A 16,664-nucleotide genomic window follows, 5' to 3' on the forward strand; every position below is an offset into this window, starting at 1 on the left:
TTCTTTTCTTATATATGGATGACATTATCATCATAGGCAGTGCATCTCAAGCAATATCCGATGTTATACATGCTCTTACTCAAGAGTTCGATATTAAAGACCTCGGGCCATTGCACTACTTCCATGGTATTCAGGTTGTTCATCAGAAGGATGGCTTATTTCTCTCTCAAGACAAATATGTTAATGATTTGCTCCTTAAGTCTGGAATGGAGATGTCTAAATCGTGTGCTACTCCTTGTCTACCTTATAATCAATTGTTGAAGAATGATGCGAGGCCTTACAAGAATCCAACATTATATTGAAGCCTTGTAGGAGCACTTCAGTACCTCATGTTGACTCGACCTGATATTGTATTCGCTATGCATCAGGTCTGTCAGTTCATGCAGTGTCCTATGAAAGCTTACTTTGTGGCCGTTAAACGAATTATGTGATATCTCGAAGCTACGAAAGGCTGTGAACTTCATTTTACCAAAGGAGGATTGGATTTACAAGCATTTAGTGATGATGATTGGGCAAGGGATCCCAATGATAAGAGATCCACTATTGAGCTGGTTGTTTTTCATCAACCTTAGCTACAGTTATCAATCCATACAGCACCTCAATTATCTGAGGCGGTCATGCTCAAATTCATTTTTTTTCTCACTAAGAAGTTTGGATACGGATACAAATACAATGATACGATACAATACGACACGAGGATATTGAAAATTTCTAAAAACTAGAATATGATAGGACATGTATACAACAAATAATAATAAAAAAAAGATATATATATAATTTAAAACGCAATTCATCATTCACATGCATGTTCTTATGATTTCTTAGAGAAGAAAGGTTAGAAATTGAATCCTCTTTATATACAGTAGGAAAACATTGTGAGAGTCGTATTCATGGTTTTAAACATAGGCAAACCTTTTCTATTCATCAACTTTCAATATAGCTCTTCCCAATTGCTTTTTTTTGAAATGTAAATGTATCTTACAAGGAGTATCCGAGACTAAGAGGCAAATATCGTATCAAATCAAGTATATCGGATACGAAATACGCGATCAAACTAAAGTATCCGTGCTTCATAGCTTCCGCATATATAACTCATCTTTTCCAAATCGACACAAAACTTTGAAATGGAGTAACATTATTAGTACACAACTAATTGTGTGTTTATCTGATTAAAAAAATTAAAAATAAAAAAATAAAAAACTAATTGTGTGTTTCGAAGTAAAGAGAAGATAGTTAATGTTTCACAATAAAAGACTCTAAAAAGTAGGACTCTCTATGAATTCTCCGTCACCTCATTTTTTGGCACAATTCTCATGCCAACATTGTAAAACAATGTGCCAAAAACATGAGGTTGCGAAGAATCCATATAAAGTTCCACTTTTGATATAATTAGTAGTCTAACTACTTAATTATAATCATATGCAAAGTTGTGAAATGGCACTAACGAACTCAACTGAATGAAGAAAAGTTGAATTCTATTGGCTAGTATAAAAACCCTTGATTTGTTTATGCGTGAGGAAAAAAAAACCTAATATAGTGGTTCCACTTGTGAACCTTTTTTTTGGGTCAATTATCCAATCATGAACCATTTCATGTAGGTTTTCATCCTTTACCAATGAATTTTTGAGACCAAAAGGATCATTTCCAGATTCTCTTTGTGAGGATACTAGGCAGTGGCGAAGCCAGAATTTCTCGGGGGGAGGGGCAAACTTAAAAGAGTGCAAGGTTAAAGAAAAATGGTAACAACTAAATCTTTTTATATAGTAATGTCTTTCATAATTAATCAATACAAACAAATTACAATTGTCGCTTGCAAAGTTTCATGCCATGAAGACGTTGCATAATAGGCTCATTATCAATAAAAGCAAATACATCTTTCTCAATGTAAACAACCATGCTATCACTCAACCATTGATCTCCATTTTGTTACGCAATGGTGTTTTCATAATCTTCGTAACAGAAAAAGCTCTCTCCACCGAAGCGGCTGCAACTGGTAACACCAAAGCTAATGTAAGAAGCTTATACACTAACAAATAGCTTTCACACCTTCCGGTATTCACTAATTCTTTTGCAAGATCACTAATTCCTTTCAATGATGAAAACTCACTATGCATCTTCATATCATGAATGTAATTGTCAAGTTGAATTGGAAGATTCATGAGGTCCATACGATCAAAATCTTGAGGATAAAGATGGGCTAAGCAAACAATTTTTGCTTTGTCAAAAGATGCAAAATTATACACCAAACTCAAACATGTTATACAAAGAAGCAACTCGGTGTTTACCTCATTGTAGCGATCATTCAATTCCTTTAGTTGCATATCAAGGACTTGAAAATAGAGGTCCACACGAGAGTAATGGAAGTTTGTGATTTTTGGAGCTTTACTCCTTGATTTTCCAGGTACGAAATGCAAATCCTCCATGTTAGGAATGACAATATCATGCTCCTCACAAACTTTTCTACATCATGAAGCAAGTCCCCAAAGTCATCATCTCTCAAGGATTGTAGTCTTTGCTTGCAAACTTCCACTAACGCCATCACATTCACAATATCTTGATCTTTCTTTTGCAATGCTTGTGATAACTCATTTGTAATTCCCAATATAAGTCTCATCAAGAAAAGGTGAAATGCAAAATCAAAAGTTTGTATGTCTTTGAATAACCTAGTTGCTTCACCGAGATTATCTTGGTTGCAATCACTTTTAATCCATTCAACCACCTCCACCACAGCTTCAAACATAACAATAATACTAACTATAGTACCATAATGCGAGTTCCATTGTGTATCACATGGACGCATGAGACTACTTTCTTGATTTAAACCTTTACCCGTTTCAAGATTACCAAGATCAAGAGCTTTCTGAATTTGTTCTTATTGTTTCTCTCTAAATGCATCATGACGCTTACACAATGATCCAATAAGATTCACCAAACTACTAGCATTGATGAAGAAATTGGCAACATCCTCATTTTCCTTTGCCATGAATACAAGAGCTAGTTGGAGTTGGTGTGAAAAACAATGAATATAAAATGCTTGAGGGTATTTGTTCAAAATCTTTGTTTTAAGACCATTTAACTCACCTTTCATATTACTAGCTCCATCGTAGCCTTGTCCTTGTAACTTGGACATACTCAAATTTGTTGTAGCAAACAATCTCTCAATGGCCTCTTCAAGTGAACTACTAGTTGTAGAGGAGACATGTTGAACAACCAAAAACTTTTCAATTGCTTCTTCTTTTTTGTTCACATAACGCAATACCACCGCCATTTGCTCTTTAGTTGAAGAATGTCGTGCTCCATCAACAAAAAGAGAAAAAAATGCACCTTCCATATCTTTAGTGATTGCATCTACAGTTTCAATGACACAAGCACGAACAAGATCTTTTTGAATATCGAAAGAAGTATACTTAAGATTCTTAGGAGCATTCTCAAACACAACCTTCCTAACTTGTTCATTATGCTTGGAAAGAAATTGCATAAGCTCCAAATAATTACCCCTATTACTTGATTTCCACGATTTATCGTGGCCATGAAAAGGCAAACCTTGTCCCAACAACCATCTTGTGCATTCAAGTGAGGCACTCAATAAAGTACGATAATTAATGCGAGCTTCATCGGTTTGCTTAATCACAAATGTTTCAATGTGTTGTTTTTGTGTCATCAAATCTCAAGTTTGTTGTACAACTTTATTATGAAGACTTTCAACACCTTCCTCATGGACTTGAAGATTTTCGGGTCCTTTCTTCCAATTTGTAAACCCTATCTCAGTGAAGACATCACTTCTAGTGCTACCTATTTGATCAAAATCACATTTGAAAAGATAACAATAACGACAAAATGCAACATTTTTTGATATACTATACTCCAACCACTTAAACTTATCAAACCAACCGATGATAAAACATTGATTGTTGCTAACTTTTCTTTACATGATGTGGTCTCTAGGTTGACAAGGATCATTTTGGAGATAGTGTCTCTGAATTGCTTCACGATAATTAGGTGGATAATCAAGCATTTGACGTCTATGTACAGATTCTGCAGGAAGATTAGCTAATATTTCATCCAACTCAGTCTCCTCACTTTGTTGTAACTTACTCGGAATATTCGAAAGAGGATTTCTTGGAACATTTGAAGGAGGAGGTGTAACTTACTCGGAATATTCGAAAGAGGACTACTTGGAATATTTGAAGGAGAAGGACTACCCGAAATGTTTGAAGGAGGATTTAAGCATTGTTTCTTATAGTATCGTTCCATTACGTAACTGTAAAATGGAAAGAAAAAAAAAATTCTTAAACTCTTAATCCTAGAGTAAACTATACTAATATGCATAATAACTAATCCAACCAACGATTCAATTAATCAATACCAATTAGCATACATATTATTCAATAAATACAAATTTAATTCAATTAATCATATGAATAATTGTATACATTATGTAATAATTCAATTAGTTAATCAATAATCAAGAATTTTAATTTTAATTTTAATTTTCACCTTAAAAATTAATTTCATAATATCATATCAATAATTAACAACCAATAACCAACTTAGTGCATTGCCATATTAATATGATTCTATTTCTATACCAAATTACCAATTGAATAAAATTCGTATTAAATAATTATTTAGGGTTAGGTAGGGATTACAAATTTACCTTTAAATTGAAGTGTGAAGGCTAGCCTGGTGGAAGCCAGCGGCTCAGTGGCTGGAGCCTGGAGTGAGACTGTGAAAATGAGAGGAAACGGCTGCAGTAAGACTGTGAGACAATGAGAGGAAACGGCTCAGTGGCTCCGTTCCATTCTGTTGCCTGCTAGGATTTTGGGGGGCAGCTTTGCTGCTCTCTATCTATAATTGGCTGAGAGAGTAAAGAGAGGCCGAATGCGGGACACACGGTCCCCCCCCCCCCCACCGTATATATATATATTTTTTTTTTCAAACAGACGAAACGATGTCGTTTTAGCTTGAATTAAAAAAATAAAATAAAAAAAGAATCCACTCTGCTGCTGTGCAGCAAAACCAGTTCACCATAGAACAAACAAGGAGCGGAGGGGCTGGGTTTTCCGGGAGGGGAAGGACTGAAACTGCGCTGGGGTTGTGTTTTCCGGTGAGGGGAGTGGCGGCCGCCACTCCTCGCCCTCACCTGGCTTTGCCACTGATCCTGGGAATCCTCAAATCGTGACCGCTCATCGTATATTGTGCAGTCAGTTTTCGTCAGGTGCTATTTATATTTAATTTTAAATAAAAGTATTTAAAATGATTTTTGGCCACACGATGTACGATGAACGGACATGATTTGAGGATCCTCAGAATCTTCACAAAGATCCGGAGAGGATCCTCATTCTTTTTTAGAAGCGTTTAGACTGCCTCATCACCACGCTCTTAATTAGAAGTGTTAGACAAATAATTAGTAGCTAACTCAATTGCAGTTCCAGACCTTCTAGAAGGTGATATTGTGCCCTCTTCAAGTCTACATGGCTCGGCATTTAATTTATAAATAATCTGCGATTTTGGTTTCTAATATATTTTACCCCAATAATAATGCAACTGATCTTTTATTTTAAAATGATGCTATTAATTTTAAGTTTTAACACCAAGGGGTTGGTTTAGTGAAAAGCGAGTAAAAGTTTGGATTCTCAATGGATTCATTATTTGTGCTGACTCTAATTTGACATACTGTTTGACTCGGGACCAAAATTACACTATTGCATTCATGTGCTACTGGAGGGCTGTGTGGTGAGATGCCTACTATAAAAAAATGATGCCATTGTACGTACCAAATCTATTGACCACCATGTTGATCATCTCTTTATGTATTACAAACTAATGATATTTCTTTTTACTTGTAAATGGTGGTGGTGATGTGTGTGGATGGATGGGTTGTCTTAAGTTTGACTTCATGAATTGCAAGTTCAATAAATTGTTACAAGTCCATTATGTAACTTAGACTCATAGTGTTGTATATTCATGATATATTATATATTACACACACACACACACACACACACACACACATATATATATATATATATATATATTAAATCTGCATGCCCGGAAGGCATATATTGTTTGCTAAGAGAAAAATTAGTAAAGAAATGTATATGCAATATTATGTTGCTTGTAAAATATGTTTTATAAGTCAAATGATCTGTTACAACATTAGTTTCTTTTTCTATTTCTTTTATCACATGATTCTTCTTTTCTTGACGCTACACTGAAAATATATATAAAATTAAAACTGCCAATTTAAGGCAAGGCATAAGAGACTGGCTTTGCTTGAATTATAATCCATTTGAATCTTTATGCTAAACCTTTTTAGTTATTGTAGCTTTAGAATATAATCAAACTAGAGAACCAACCCATGGCATCCACGCATGCAAGACGTGGGACACATATATTGGTCTCACTATAGCAGTGACTCAAACTAACTGGTACAAATAATTGGTTATTTAAGATTTGGATAGATTGCGAATGAACATGTAGAAAACTAATTTAAGGTGAGAAAATATTTCTGAAATCATTGATTTTCATTGCTTCATTCCTCTGTATAAATAGTTACATAAGATTGATGTACAAGAGTCTTATTTGGATTTCAAGTCTCCATCTATATCGGATACAAGAGATAAGAATATTATCATCAAACGTCAAAATACAATAGTAAGTTTAACATATGTTGGACTCTTGTTTAACAGCCCCTGCAAACTTGGTGTCAAAGTATGAACAAGTTTGGACCGAAGAAGAAAATGACGTGGCTTGTGAAGGCCTTTGGTGTGTAAGTCTACAGGTTGGTCGACAGAAGGCAGAAAACAGACCTGATGATTGCCCAAAGCGACATGTTCACGAACAAAGTGGTAATCTAACTCAATGTGGCGAGTCCAAGCATGAACACTGGGTTTGCAACCATGTAAATGGTGCTAAGATTGTCACAGTAGAGGTGAATAGGAAACTGAGCAGCAATACCTAACTCACGGAACAAATAGGAGGGCCACGTAGTTTCTGCACACGTATGAGATAAAGCACGATACTCGGACTCAGTGCTGGACTTCGAGACCGTTGGTTGCTTTTTAGAACACCATGACACTAGATTATTGCCATGGTAAATTAAATAGCCCATTGTTGAGCGACAAGTATCAACACAATCAGCCCAATCGACATCTGAATAAGTAGAAATGCAAGAGGGAATAGGTTGTGGAAGAAACAACAATCCATAAGTTAACGAGCCTATGATGTATTATAAAATACATTTACCGGCCAGGAGGTGTGGTTGGAGAGGAGACGCCATAAACTGGGCGATAATGTTGACGGTGAATGACATGTCCGGCCGGGTTAAGGTCAGGTACTGGAGACAACCAACGAGAGTGTGAAACTCAGTGGGTGTGGAGAACAAAGGACTATCATGGGCTGATAGAGAAGTTTTGGCAGCAACCGAAGTAGAATAAGGCTTGTATTCAATCATGTTTGCTTGCTTCAAGAGGTCAAATGCATATTTGGTTTGGGAAAGATGAATCACAGTAATGGTTCTCTGTACCTGAATACCCAAAAAATAATGTAAAGGACCTAAGTCCTTTAAGTAAAAAACAAAACCCAAGGCCTGGATAAATACTTGTAAAAGAGTGGGAACACTGCCTGTCAAAACTATGTCATCAATGTAGAGAATGAGAACTATAGTATAAGTACCATAGTGGAGAATAAAAAGAGAATTATCGGCTCAACTTTGAACGAATCTATAGTAAGATAAAAATGAAACTAAACCTTGTAAACCAGGCCCGAGGGGCCTGTTTAAGGCCATAGAGGGCTTTCACAAGTCGGCAAACATGGTGAGGATACTGAGGATGGATAAAGCCAGGTGGCTAAGACATGTAAACCTCATCTTGAAGCTAACCATGTAAGAATGCATTTTGGACGTCGAGTTGACGAAGTTGCCAGCCCGTAGACACCGCGATGCTTAAGACAGTACAGATAGGTGCAGGTTTTACCACCGAACTAAACGTTTCGTCAAAATCAATCCTGGGCTGTTGATGAAAGCCCTTAGCCACCAAACAGGCTTGATAATGTTCAATGGTGTCATCGGCATTGCGCTTGATGCAATAGACCCATTTACAACCGATCTTGTGTTGAGCAGGAGAATGAGGAACAATGACCTATATGTTATTTTTGAGTAGGGCATTGATCTCCTCGGCCATGGCTGCACGCCATTTCGGGTGACGATTTGCCTGAGAAAAACAAGTTGGTTTATTAGTAGATAAGGACATAGTAAATGCCTGGGCAAGGGGGTAATGAATTGACCCATCAGTCCATGTTTTGGGTTTCTGTGTTCCATTTCTGGAGCGAATGACCATAGGGTGTAATGGGGCAGGCTGAGCTGGTAAGGCTGCAACTGGAACTAGTGGAGGACATGGCAAAAATGGAGGAGGTGGACATGAAGGATTTGGTGCTGGGGAAGATGGCATGACCCGTAGGCTGACAGGCTGAAGAGATGAAGCTGGGCCGTGGGCAAGTGGCGCTAGGCTTGGAGCAATGAGACAAATGGAAAGCTACACATAGGATGATGGCACTGGACCCGTGGGCTTGTGAAAAAGGAACTCAGCTTCATTGAATACGATATGGTGAGAAATGTAAACCCGACTCATGGTAGGATTAAGGCACCTGTAACCCTTATGTGAAGAACTGTAGCCCGCAAAAAAACACTCCATGGAGCGAGGGGTTAGTTTATTTTTAACATAATTACCCAAATAAGGAAAACAGAGGCATCCAAAGGTACGTAGGTGAGTGTAGGATGGAGGAAAGCCAATAATAGAATGTGTAGGGTCGACCAAGAGAGGGTAGGAGTGGGAAGTAAATTAATACGGTGAACAGAAGTCAGGGCAGCTTCAACCCATAACAAGAGTAGAGCTTTGGCTGCAGTGAGTAAGGTGCCAGTCATGTCAGTGATCTAACGGTGTTTGCTTTCAGCAAGCCTATTTTGTTGGGGCGTGTGAGGACACGAAAAATGCTGCTGAATTCTAGAGAGACGACAAAACTTAAACATGAAATAAATTTTGAGTCATAGCCACAAAAGTTTGAAAATGGGAGAAGACTTCATATTTCTTTTTCATAGGGTAAATCCACGAGTAATGACAATAGTCATCAGTAAAAAGGACATAATAGCGATAACCAAATACAGAATTGACAGTGGGCATCCATACATCAGAGTCAATAAAAAAAAAAAAAAAAGGAAAAATAGCACGCTTATTATTTGATTGAAACAGAGTTGAGTGGATTTCCCTAAAGCACAGCTCTTACAAAAAAAATGAGAAAGAGTAAAATGAGGACCTAAACTAGAACCTAAACGCAATAGCATAGACGAAGACGGGTGACCAAGATGTTGATGCCAAACAATGGATATAGTCCATTCTTACATGGGCTCTGAAATAGCAATGCACCAGTACGTAAATCATAAATACGATAAAAGAAAGGGAAGAAACAATTGTAATGTTGATGCCAAACAACGGATCGTTGTTTGGCATCAACATTACAATTAGGTTCTAGTTACCTAAACTAGAACCTAACAACGCTCTCGTTACCTAAACTGACAGCGGATATAGTCCATTCTTACATGGGCCCTGAAATAGAAATGCACCAGTACGTAAATCATAAATACGATAAAAGAAAGGGAAGAAACAATTGGCGACATTATTATCATACGTAAAATGGGCAACAGAAAAGAGAATTTTATGTAACGAAGGGACAATGAAAACATTACAAAGAATGAACTATTAATAATTGAGATTAAGGGGAATTGTACCAATGGATGCAATGTTGAGTGTGTCACCATTACCCAATTTGATGGAGTTAGGCCCATAATAATGTTGGGGATGCAGAAGAGCAGTGGCATCGCTGGTCATGTGGTGGGTGATGCATGTGTTGGGGAACCAGGTGGACGGATCATGGTACTGAACAACTTGAGAGCTAGGAAACGGGTGAAACATCTCGGGACCACCATAGTGATGAGGATAGGTGGCGGTAGAATGGTGATTGGTGGAACAGGTAGGACACCAGGTATTGGTGTTCAGTGGATGAGGGCCCAGCAAATCTGAGCCAGCCCAAGGTACCGTCTGGAAACCACGGTGACCATTCCAAGGCTGTGAAGGCCCAGTCCAATTAGAAGGAAGTTCATTCCAGTGCTGAACAGATGCACGATGATTGTCCAGAGGATGCCCACCGTGATAAGAGGCTTGGTTGCGACCGTGTCCACCGCGATTAGGGTTAGAACGCGTCCCATGCCAGGAGTTACCGCTGCCACAAATGGCAGAGGATTGGGAGCCACACGACAGATCTTAAGTGGTGAGAAGGGCAGTCTGAGAGGCGGTAGGGCTCGAGGAGGAACGGGAGTTCTGCATGTCAAATACGAGGATTTTAGAGTGAAGTTCCTCAAAAGTGGGGAGGGGTATGATGTTGATGATGGTAGTGTAGAGAATCGAGTATTCAGGGCCAAGACTATGAAGGATGGTGGTAATGAAATCATCAAGATCTACTAGTCGACCAATGCTGGCAAGTTTATCAGCCAATGTTTTGGCTTGCTACAAGTATTCAAGCACAGTGGTGGAACCCTTGGTTAAATCAAGAAGTTGTAGCGGATGGTGGTAGAGTTGGTGATAGATGGCTGAGCAAAACAGCGTTAGAGACACTCCCAAGGAGCTTGAGCCGATTCATGACCCACGATGAGGGCAAGGATGGGTTCAGTGAGGATGGAAAGTAATGTAGCTAACCACCAATTGGTCTTGTTGGAACCATTTAAGATAGTCAGGTTCAGGGTTGTGGATGAGGTGATTGTAGCAGTAGCAAAGTAATCATCCGAATCAGAAACAGGGGTGGGGGTATGGTGATGGTGGTGGTGATGCTGGGGGGAGGTTGGGGAAATGACCCATTGACAAACTTCCAGAGGTTGTGACCAATCAAGAACGGCTTAATTTGACGAAGCCATATAAGGTAATTAGAGTTAGTGAGTTTAAGAAATTGAGCCATGTTCGGTCCGGGAAAAGAGGAAGAAACAGGGGTTGACATGGCGATGAAAAGGGTTAGGATCGAGAAAGGGATGATACCATGTAGGAAACTAATTTAAGATGAGAAAATATTTCTTAAAGCATTGATTTTCATTGCTTCATTCCTCTGTATAAATAGTTACATAAGATTGATCAAGAGTCCTACTGGGATTTCAAGTCTCCATCTATATCAGATACAAGAGATAAGAATATTATCATTAAAAGTCAGAATACAATAGTAAGTTTAACATATGTTAGACTCTTGTTTAACAGAACAATCGAGAGTGAATGCTCAACTGATTGTCGATAGATCGTAGCTCCATTTAATGATCTTTTTAGATCATCAATCCAGAACCTATTTAATATATGGTTTGTATGTGTATATGTATTGGTTGTATAAGCATGTTCAAGTAAGTCACGATTCCCCTGTCGTCGCCTAAGCTCAATTTTTCTGTTGTGGCACAAACCTAAAGTATTGACAATATATTCTGATAGGCTGTCTGGAAACAATATATTATCATATAAGTAAGTGCTTGTGTGAGTATAAATTATCTCTTGTAGTCGCCACAAAAATTTCTACTAATTATTGACGCCGTTTAATCACTCAAAAAATTATCATTTTTAGGCATTAGAATTCGCCCTAAACATGCATGTACGTTTTGGCGTTGAGTAGTGCTCGACGTCCGTGTACAAACATAGGCCGTGTTACTTGTCACCAGGAAGTCGACAGACACCAACTTTTGGTTAAATTTTTTCGACAAGGTTGGTTACCTTTACGGCAAAATCAGAAGCTTAGATTTAAAATTGTAATTATCTTGATTTATGAAGTCTCAAAATCCAAGTCTTAAAGTAAACCGTAATCAGAACCTTATTAGAATTTAATCGATTAACCCTAAACCCTAATCATCGAGCAGCATGCATTCCAACGGAACCGTAATTTAAAATACACATGCATGATGAAAATAAATACACCGGCACACATGCATATATTGAATTTAACGGAGCCCTAATTGAATACGTACTATGCTGCATGCTATATATATAATATATTAGTTTGTTTTAACCGTTTTAGTATTGCATAGATTGATAGTGAAAGCTCCAAAGCTCCAAATCACTTATTTTGTCACCTTTCTCATATGAGAATAATATAAGGATAAATTGCTACAAGATGGAGTCTTTTTTACTTTTTCTAAATTCATCTACATATGAAGCTTAAACATGGGATGTGGATCTCTTGGCTAATCAGCATTGAAGCTGAAATGGATTATTCTTGATTATTTTATTCTTTATCTTCAACAATACGTGTAGAGAGAGAGACATTATGTGAAGTGGAAGCAAATTTATATGTTGGCTTGGTTCCAAAAAGAAAAAACACACACAAAATACTTCATATGTACACATATATTTTATTTGATGCTTTTATTATATAATATGATGATTACCTTGCAAATGAAGGAAATAGGTATAGAAAAGAGACAAAGGTCATGGAGTCAAAGACAAGAGGATCCCACCTCTCTCTTTCTCTCTCATACAGCCAGGTCCCTGTCCAAACCGTTTTCTACCCAGACACATCAACCAACTCTCTCTCTCTCTCTCTCTCTCTCTCTCTCTCTCTCTCTCTCTCTCTCTCTCTCTCTCTCTCTCTCTCTCTCTCTCTTCCCTATATTGTAAGCAAACCCCACAACCATCACCATCATCATTATCATCATCATTCCCACCATATGAAGCCTTGTGTCTCTCTTTTTCTCTATAAAGTCATCACATATTTACATCAAACTAGTTGGGAGAGAATAAGACATCCAAAACATTAATTCTTGATAAGCCATCTCCTTTCACCCATCGCTCTCTCATCACAATGAGGAAGCCAGAGCCCTCTTCTGCAGCAGCAGGCAAGAACAACAAAGAGAACAACTCCAACAGTAAGGTCCGAAAGGGTTTGTGGTCGCCGGAAGAGGACGACAAGCTGATGAGGTATATGATCAACAATGGCCAAGGTTGTTGGAGCGATGTGGCAAGAAATGCTGGCCTGCAGAGGTGCGGCAAGAGTTGCAGATTGCGCTGGATCAATTACTTGAGGCCTGACCTTAAGCGAGGTGCCTTTTCGCCCCAAGAAGAAGAGCTCATTATCCATTTGCATTCTCTCCTTGGAAACAGGTTGTTTATCAATTCACACTTTTTACTAAATACACGTTTGATTTTTGTATATTCATGCGAAAGCTCTTCTAGTTTTTGTTGGTGTCACTTTCCATAAACGTATCGTTGATTCTTCGGAATGTTTTGCATCCGCATGCTGTTGTGATTAGTAAATTCAGATGCACAAGAAGTTACTAATTAGCTATATATTTTCCCAATGATACGCACATGATACAGGATAAGCTGGCATTCTCTTCTATTAAAGCTTTGGTGCGGAAGAGTAAATTCTAAGAAGAAAAAAATTATGGATGTCAAATAAATGAGAAGACTGATGTGACAAAGTTTATAAGAGGATTTTAGAATGGAATAGTTGTTGAGAATATACAATCCCCATTATAAGTCATTGAAATTTTGGGGTCTCTACACTCTTTATTGGCGATTTGACAATTAGGTTTGATATGGATAGACCCCAGATTTAACATGATAGAGCAATTCTGACCACGTGTCTCAAACCATTTGATACGCATTTCTTAATTACTAGTTTTAAGTTTTAATTTTTTGAAAACGAAAAACTTATTTGATAACTGTTTCAGTTAATAAAAGAATAAAAACTGAAAATTTAAATTAAGACAATTTATTTTTTTTAGCTTTCATTTTCTTGGAAAACAAAGTCAAGTAAAACTGACAAAAGAAGAATTCAATTTTTAGTTTTCATATTTCATTTAAAAAAAAAAAAAAAAAACTGAACACCAAAACAATTACCGTATAAGTTTTTAAGTTTTTAGAAAAAGTAAAATAAAAGTTAAAAATTGTATATTAAATAGCATACTATACATGTCATCTACTATGACCTTTTGTTTAAACGAATATAATTTTCTTCTATCAATGAAAAGAAATACCACTAAATTTCAAGATATCATTAATGTGTTAATTCACTTACCAGGGGTGCTCAAAATATAATATATGTATACACTATAAATATATTTTATTGTAAACAAATTAAAGTATTTTTGCACGACACGTGTATAAATATAAAGTAATGCAACACTTACCACATTTATACAACCTCTCTAATAGAGGTATGATCCACTAACACATGTGAATTTTATCTCTATTAGAAATATGGTACAAAATATGGTATGAAAAATGTGATAAGAGTAACCTTTGATAAATGTATAGATACTGTGTTGGATATGTTTGCATCAACCCATATAGAAAAATAATTTATCCTTTGTCATAATACAGGTCAAATGCATAAATAACAAGTTGGTTGAGTTTTATTTATTTATTATTTTGGGATTAGTATGCCAATATTGACTATAATATCGCAAATATTGAAACTCATTAAATTTTTGGTATATATGAAAGTGAAAATGGGTTAAAAACTACGTATATAAATTCATCTAAACTCTAAGGAGGAGGGTTTGAACTTAAAACGCATTGGCTTGAAAATAAATACTCTATTTATTAGGACAATCCATTACTTGCTATTCCCTTGTTGTTCTTAGAATAATGCTTCCCCTATTGTTTTAAGAATAATGCTATTTGCGCTACAAATTTTAATATATGCAAGACTCACTTGTATTAAAATGTATAATTTTTGTTTAAAAAAAAAAATAAAGGTAAAGTTATTCGGTCCAAATCCTATATAAGCTTACATGCAAATTAACCATCAATACCCAAAAAACATAAGACAACGACTGATACTAGAGTATTGTCTAGTGTAAAGGGAACATAAATTGTAAAATGTATAATTCACTTGGTTTTCTTATATGTTTCCTAGGGCTTTGGCTGCCAAAAGCTACAGTACACTAAAGAAACTGATACCGCAATATGATGTCTACATCTCTACCTTTCGAGTCGAAGACACTCAAAATATTTATGTGTTTTAATTTAGGAAGGCATGCAAGTCATGCATTAAGGAAACGCATATAAGACGCTAAATAATAGACATAATATTTTATATATACAATACACACACACACACACATATATAACTCATCAAACACTGCAAGTAGCCCTTTACCATAGTGATGGATAGGTGTTGTGCCCTTGCATGACGGCGTGGTTCGAACCTCGTCAATGGCTAATCTAACATTTAACTTACTAACTCTATCGTTTCACTCAAAAAAAAAAAAAAAAAAAAAAAAAAAAACTCATCAAACACTAGTTGTTGGGGAAAAAAGAAATCAAACACTTCAATATTTTCTTGTTGGTCAAGAATGAAACACTCTTGTTAAAACCAACTCTTTTAAGTGGTTGATAATATATGACTTTTTTTTTTTTTAACTTATTTGTTTTTATATACGTGTAGGTGGTCTCAAATTGCAGCCCAGCTGCCAGGAAGAACTGACAATGAAATAAAGAATTTCTGGAATTCAACAATAAAGAAAAGGTTAAAGAATTTGTCATCCTCCAATGGCTCACCAAACACAAGCGACTCATCCCCAGAGGCTAAAGATCATCGTGTGGTGGCAGCCGGTAGGTTCATTATTCCCAGCCAAGAACATGGCATGGTGTCAATTTACAGGGACTCAACACCGTCATTCATGCAATCTGCGGTCCTCAGCCACATGTTCGATCCATTTCCTGTGCTCGATATTGATCAGGGCGGCCTAACCTTGTCTGGTGCAGGTGGATACTACAACGCCAACCCATGCATAACACAAAGGGAGATTGGAGTCGGTGGTGGTGGTGATTGTTATGATTTTGGAGGAAACGGAGGGTTTGGGAGTGGGGATGTTGATATTGGGGTAGAAGGAGAGATATTTGTCCCTCCCCTTGAGAGTGTGAGCATTGAAGACCAAAATATTAAAACTGAAACCACCTATGGGGATAGTAATAATAATAATAATTACTACAATAATATAAATAGCATCCTCACCTACAATAAAACTAATAAAAATATTAAAGGTGAGAGCATAATTGGGGTTGGGAATTACTTTGACGATGATCAGGAAGAGTTAACAAGGGGGGACTGGGACTTGGAGGATTTGATGAAAGATGTTTCATCTTCCTCCTTTCCTTTTCTTGACTACCAAAGTTGAGTAATTGCCTTCAAATATTCCAACATCTTTTTTTCCCTTTTCTTTTTAATTTTCTTCACATAATCTTTATTTTTTGTCCTTTTTTTTTTAATTTGAGAATCTCCTTTTATTCCTGAAGGTTAATAGAAAATTATTCCTAGTCATAGACTGCAGAAGTACCACAGCAGTGTTTATTCTACTTTCATATTACCACATGGTATAAGAAGGCAAGGTAGCTTAGATGAAGTGGGACAGTGGCCTGAAATAAAGGTCACACTTGAGTATATATAAAGTGGTAAGGAAGAGTCTTGTATGTATCTGCTTTTTTCATGGCGCTGAGATGCTTCAAATAGTGTGATATTTTGTGAAGGAAGATGTGAATAGCTACATAAAATGTAAGGAGAGATGCATCAAGGTTAATAATAATAATTAGTTGGTATGTATGTCAACTGTAGTTATTATGAGATGTACAAAAAGAATAATG

General features: G+C 36.8%; 2 protein-coding genes across 2 annotated transcripts; one reads left to right on the forward strand and one right to left on the reverse strand.

Moving 5' to 3' along the window:
* Window positions 1-1,904: 1,904 nt before the first annotated feature.
* Window positions 1,905-3,268, reverse strand: LOC137742940 (uncharacterized). The gene is made up of 4 exons (XM_068482875.1): window positions 3,082-3,268; window positions 2,908-2,994; window positions 2,664-2,730; window positions 1,905-2,460 (listed from the first exon to the last, which is right to left on the reverse strand). Exons 1-4 carry the CDS (start codon window positions 3,266-3,268, stop codon window positions 1,905-1,907), a joined length of 897 nt encoding a protein of 298 aa, XP_068338976.1.
* Window positions 3,269-12,876: 9,608 nt separating this feature from the next.
* Window positions 12,877-16,351, forward strand: LOC137741506 (transcription factor MYB46-like). The gene is made up of 2 exons (XM_068481212.1): window positions 12,877-13,175; window positions 15,469-16,351. Exons 1-2 carry the CDS (start codon window positions 12,877-12,879, stop codon window positions 16,199-16,201), a joined length of 1,032 nt encoding a protein of 343 aa, XP_068337313.1. The 3' UTR covers window positions 16,202-16,351.
* The last annotated feature ends 313 nt before the right edge of the window (window positions 16,352-16,664 follow it).

Source organism: Pyrus communis, chromosome 8, assembly GCF_963583255.1.
Source record: "Pyrus communis chromosome 8, drPyrComm1.1, whole genome shotgun sequence".
Classification (NCBI taxonomy): domain Eukaryota; kingdom Viridiplantae; phylum Streptophyta; class Magnoliopsida; order Rosales; family Rosaceae; genus Pyrus; species Pyrus communis.

Bases quoted from the DNA above. Each gene is read 5' to 3' on its own strand.
- LOC137742940 (XM_068482875.1), bottom strand. From the start codon at position 3,268: ATGGCGGTGGTATTGCGTTATGTGAACAAAAAAGAAGAAGCAATTGAA. The intron at 2,731-2,907 runs GTAAGCGTCATG...TTATGTTTGAAG, and splicing joins GAATCTTATTGGATCATTGT to CTGTGGTGGAGGTGGTTGAA. The intron at 2,461-2,663 runs GTTATTCAAAGA...TTCATGATGTAG, and splicing joins AATCTCGGTGAAGCAACTAG to AAAAGTTTGTGAGGAGCATG.
- LOC137741506 (XM_068481212.1), top strand. From the start codon at position 12,877: ATGAGGAAGCCAGAGCCCTCTTCTGCAGCAGCAGGCAAGAACAACAAA. The intron at 13,176-15,468 runs GTTGTTTATCAA...ATATACGTGTAG, and splicing joins CATTCTCTCCTTGGAAACAG to GTGGTCTCAAATTGCAGCCC.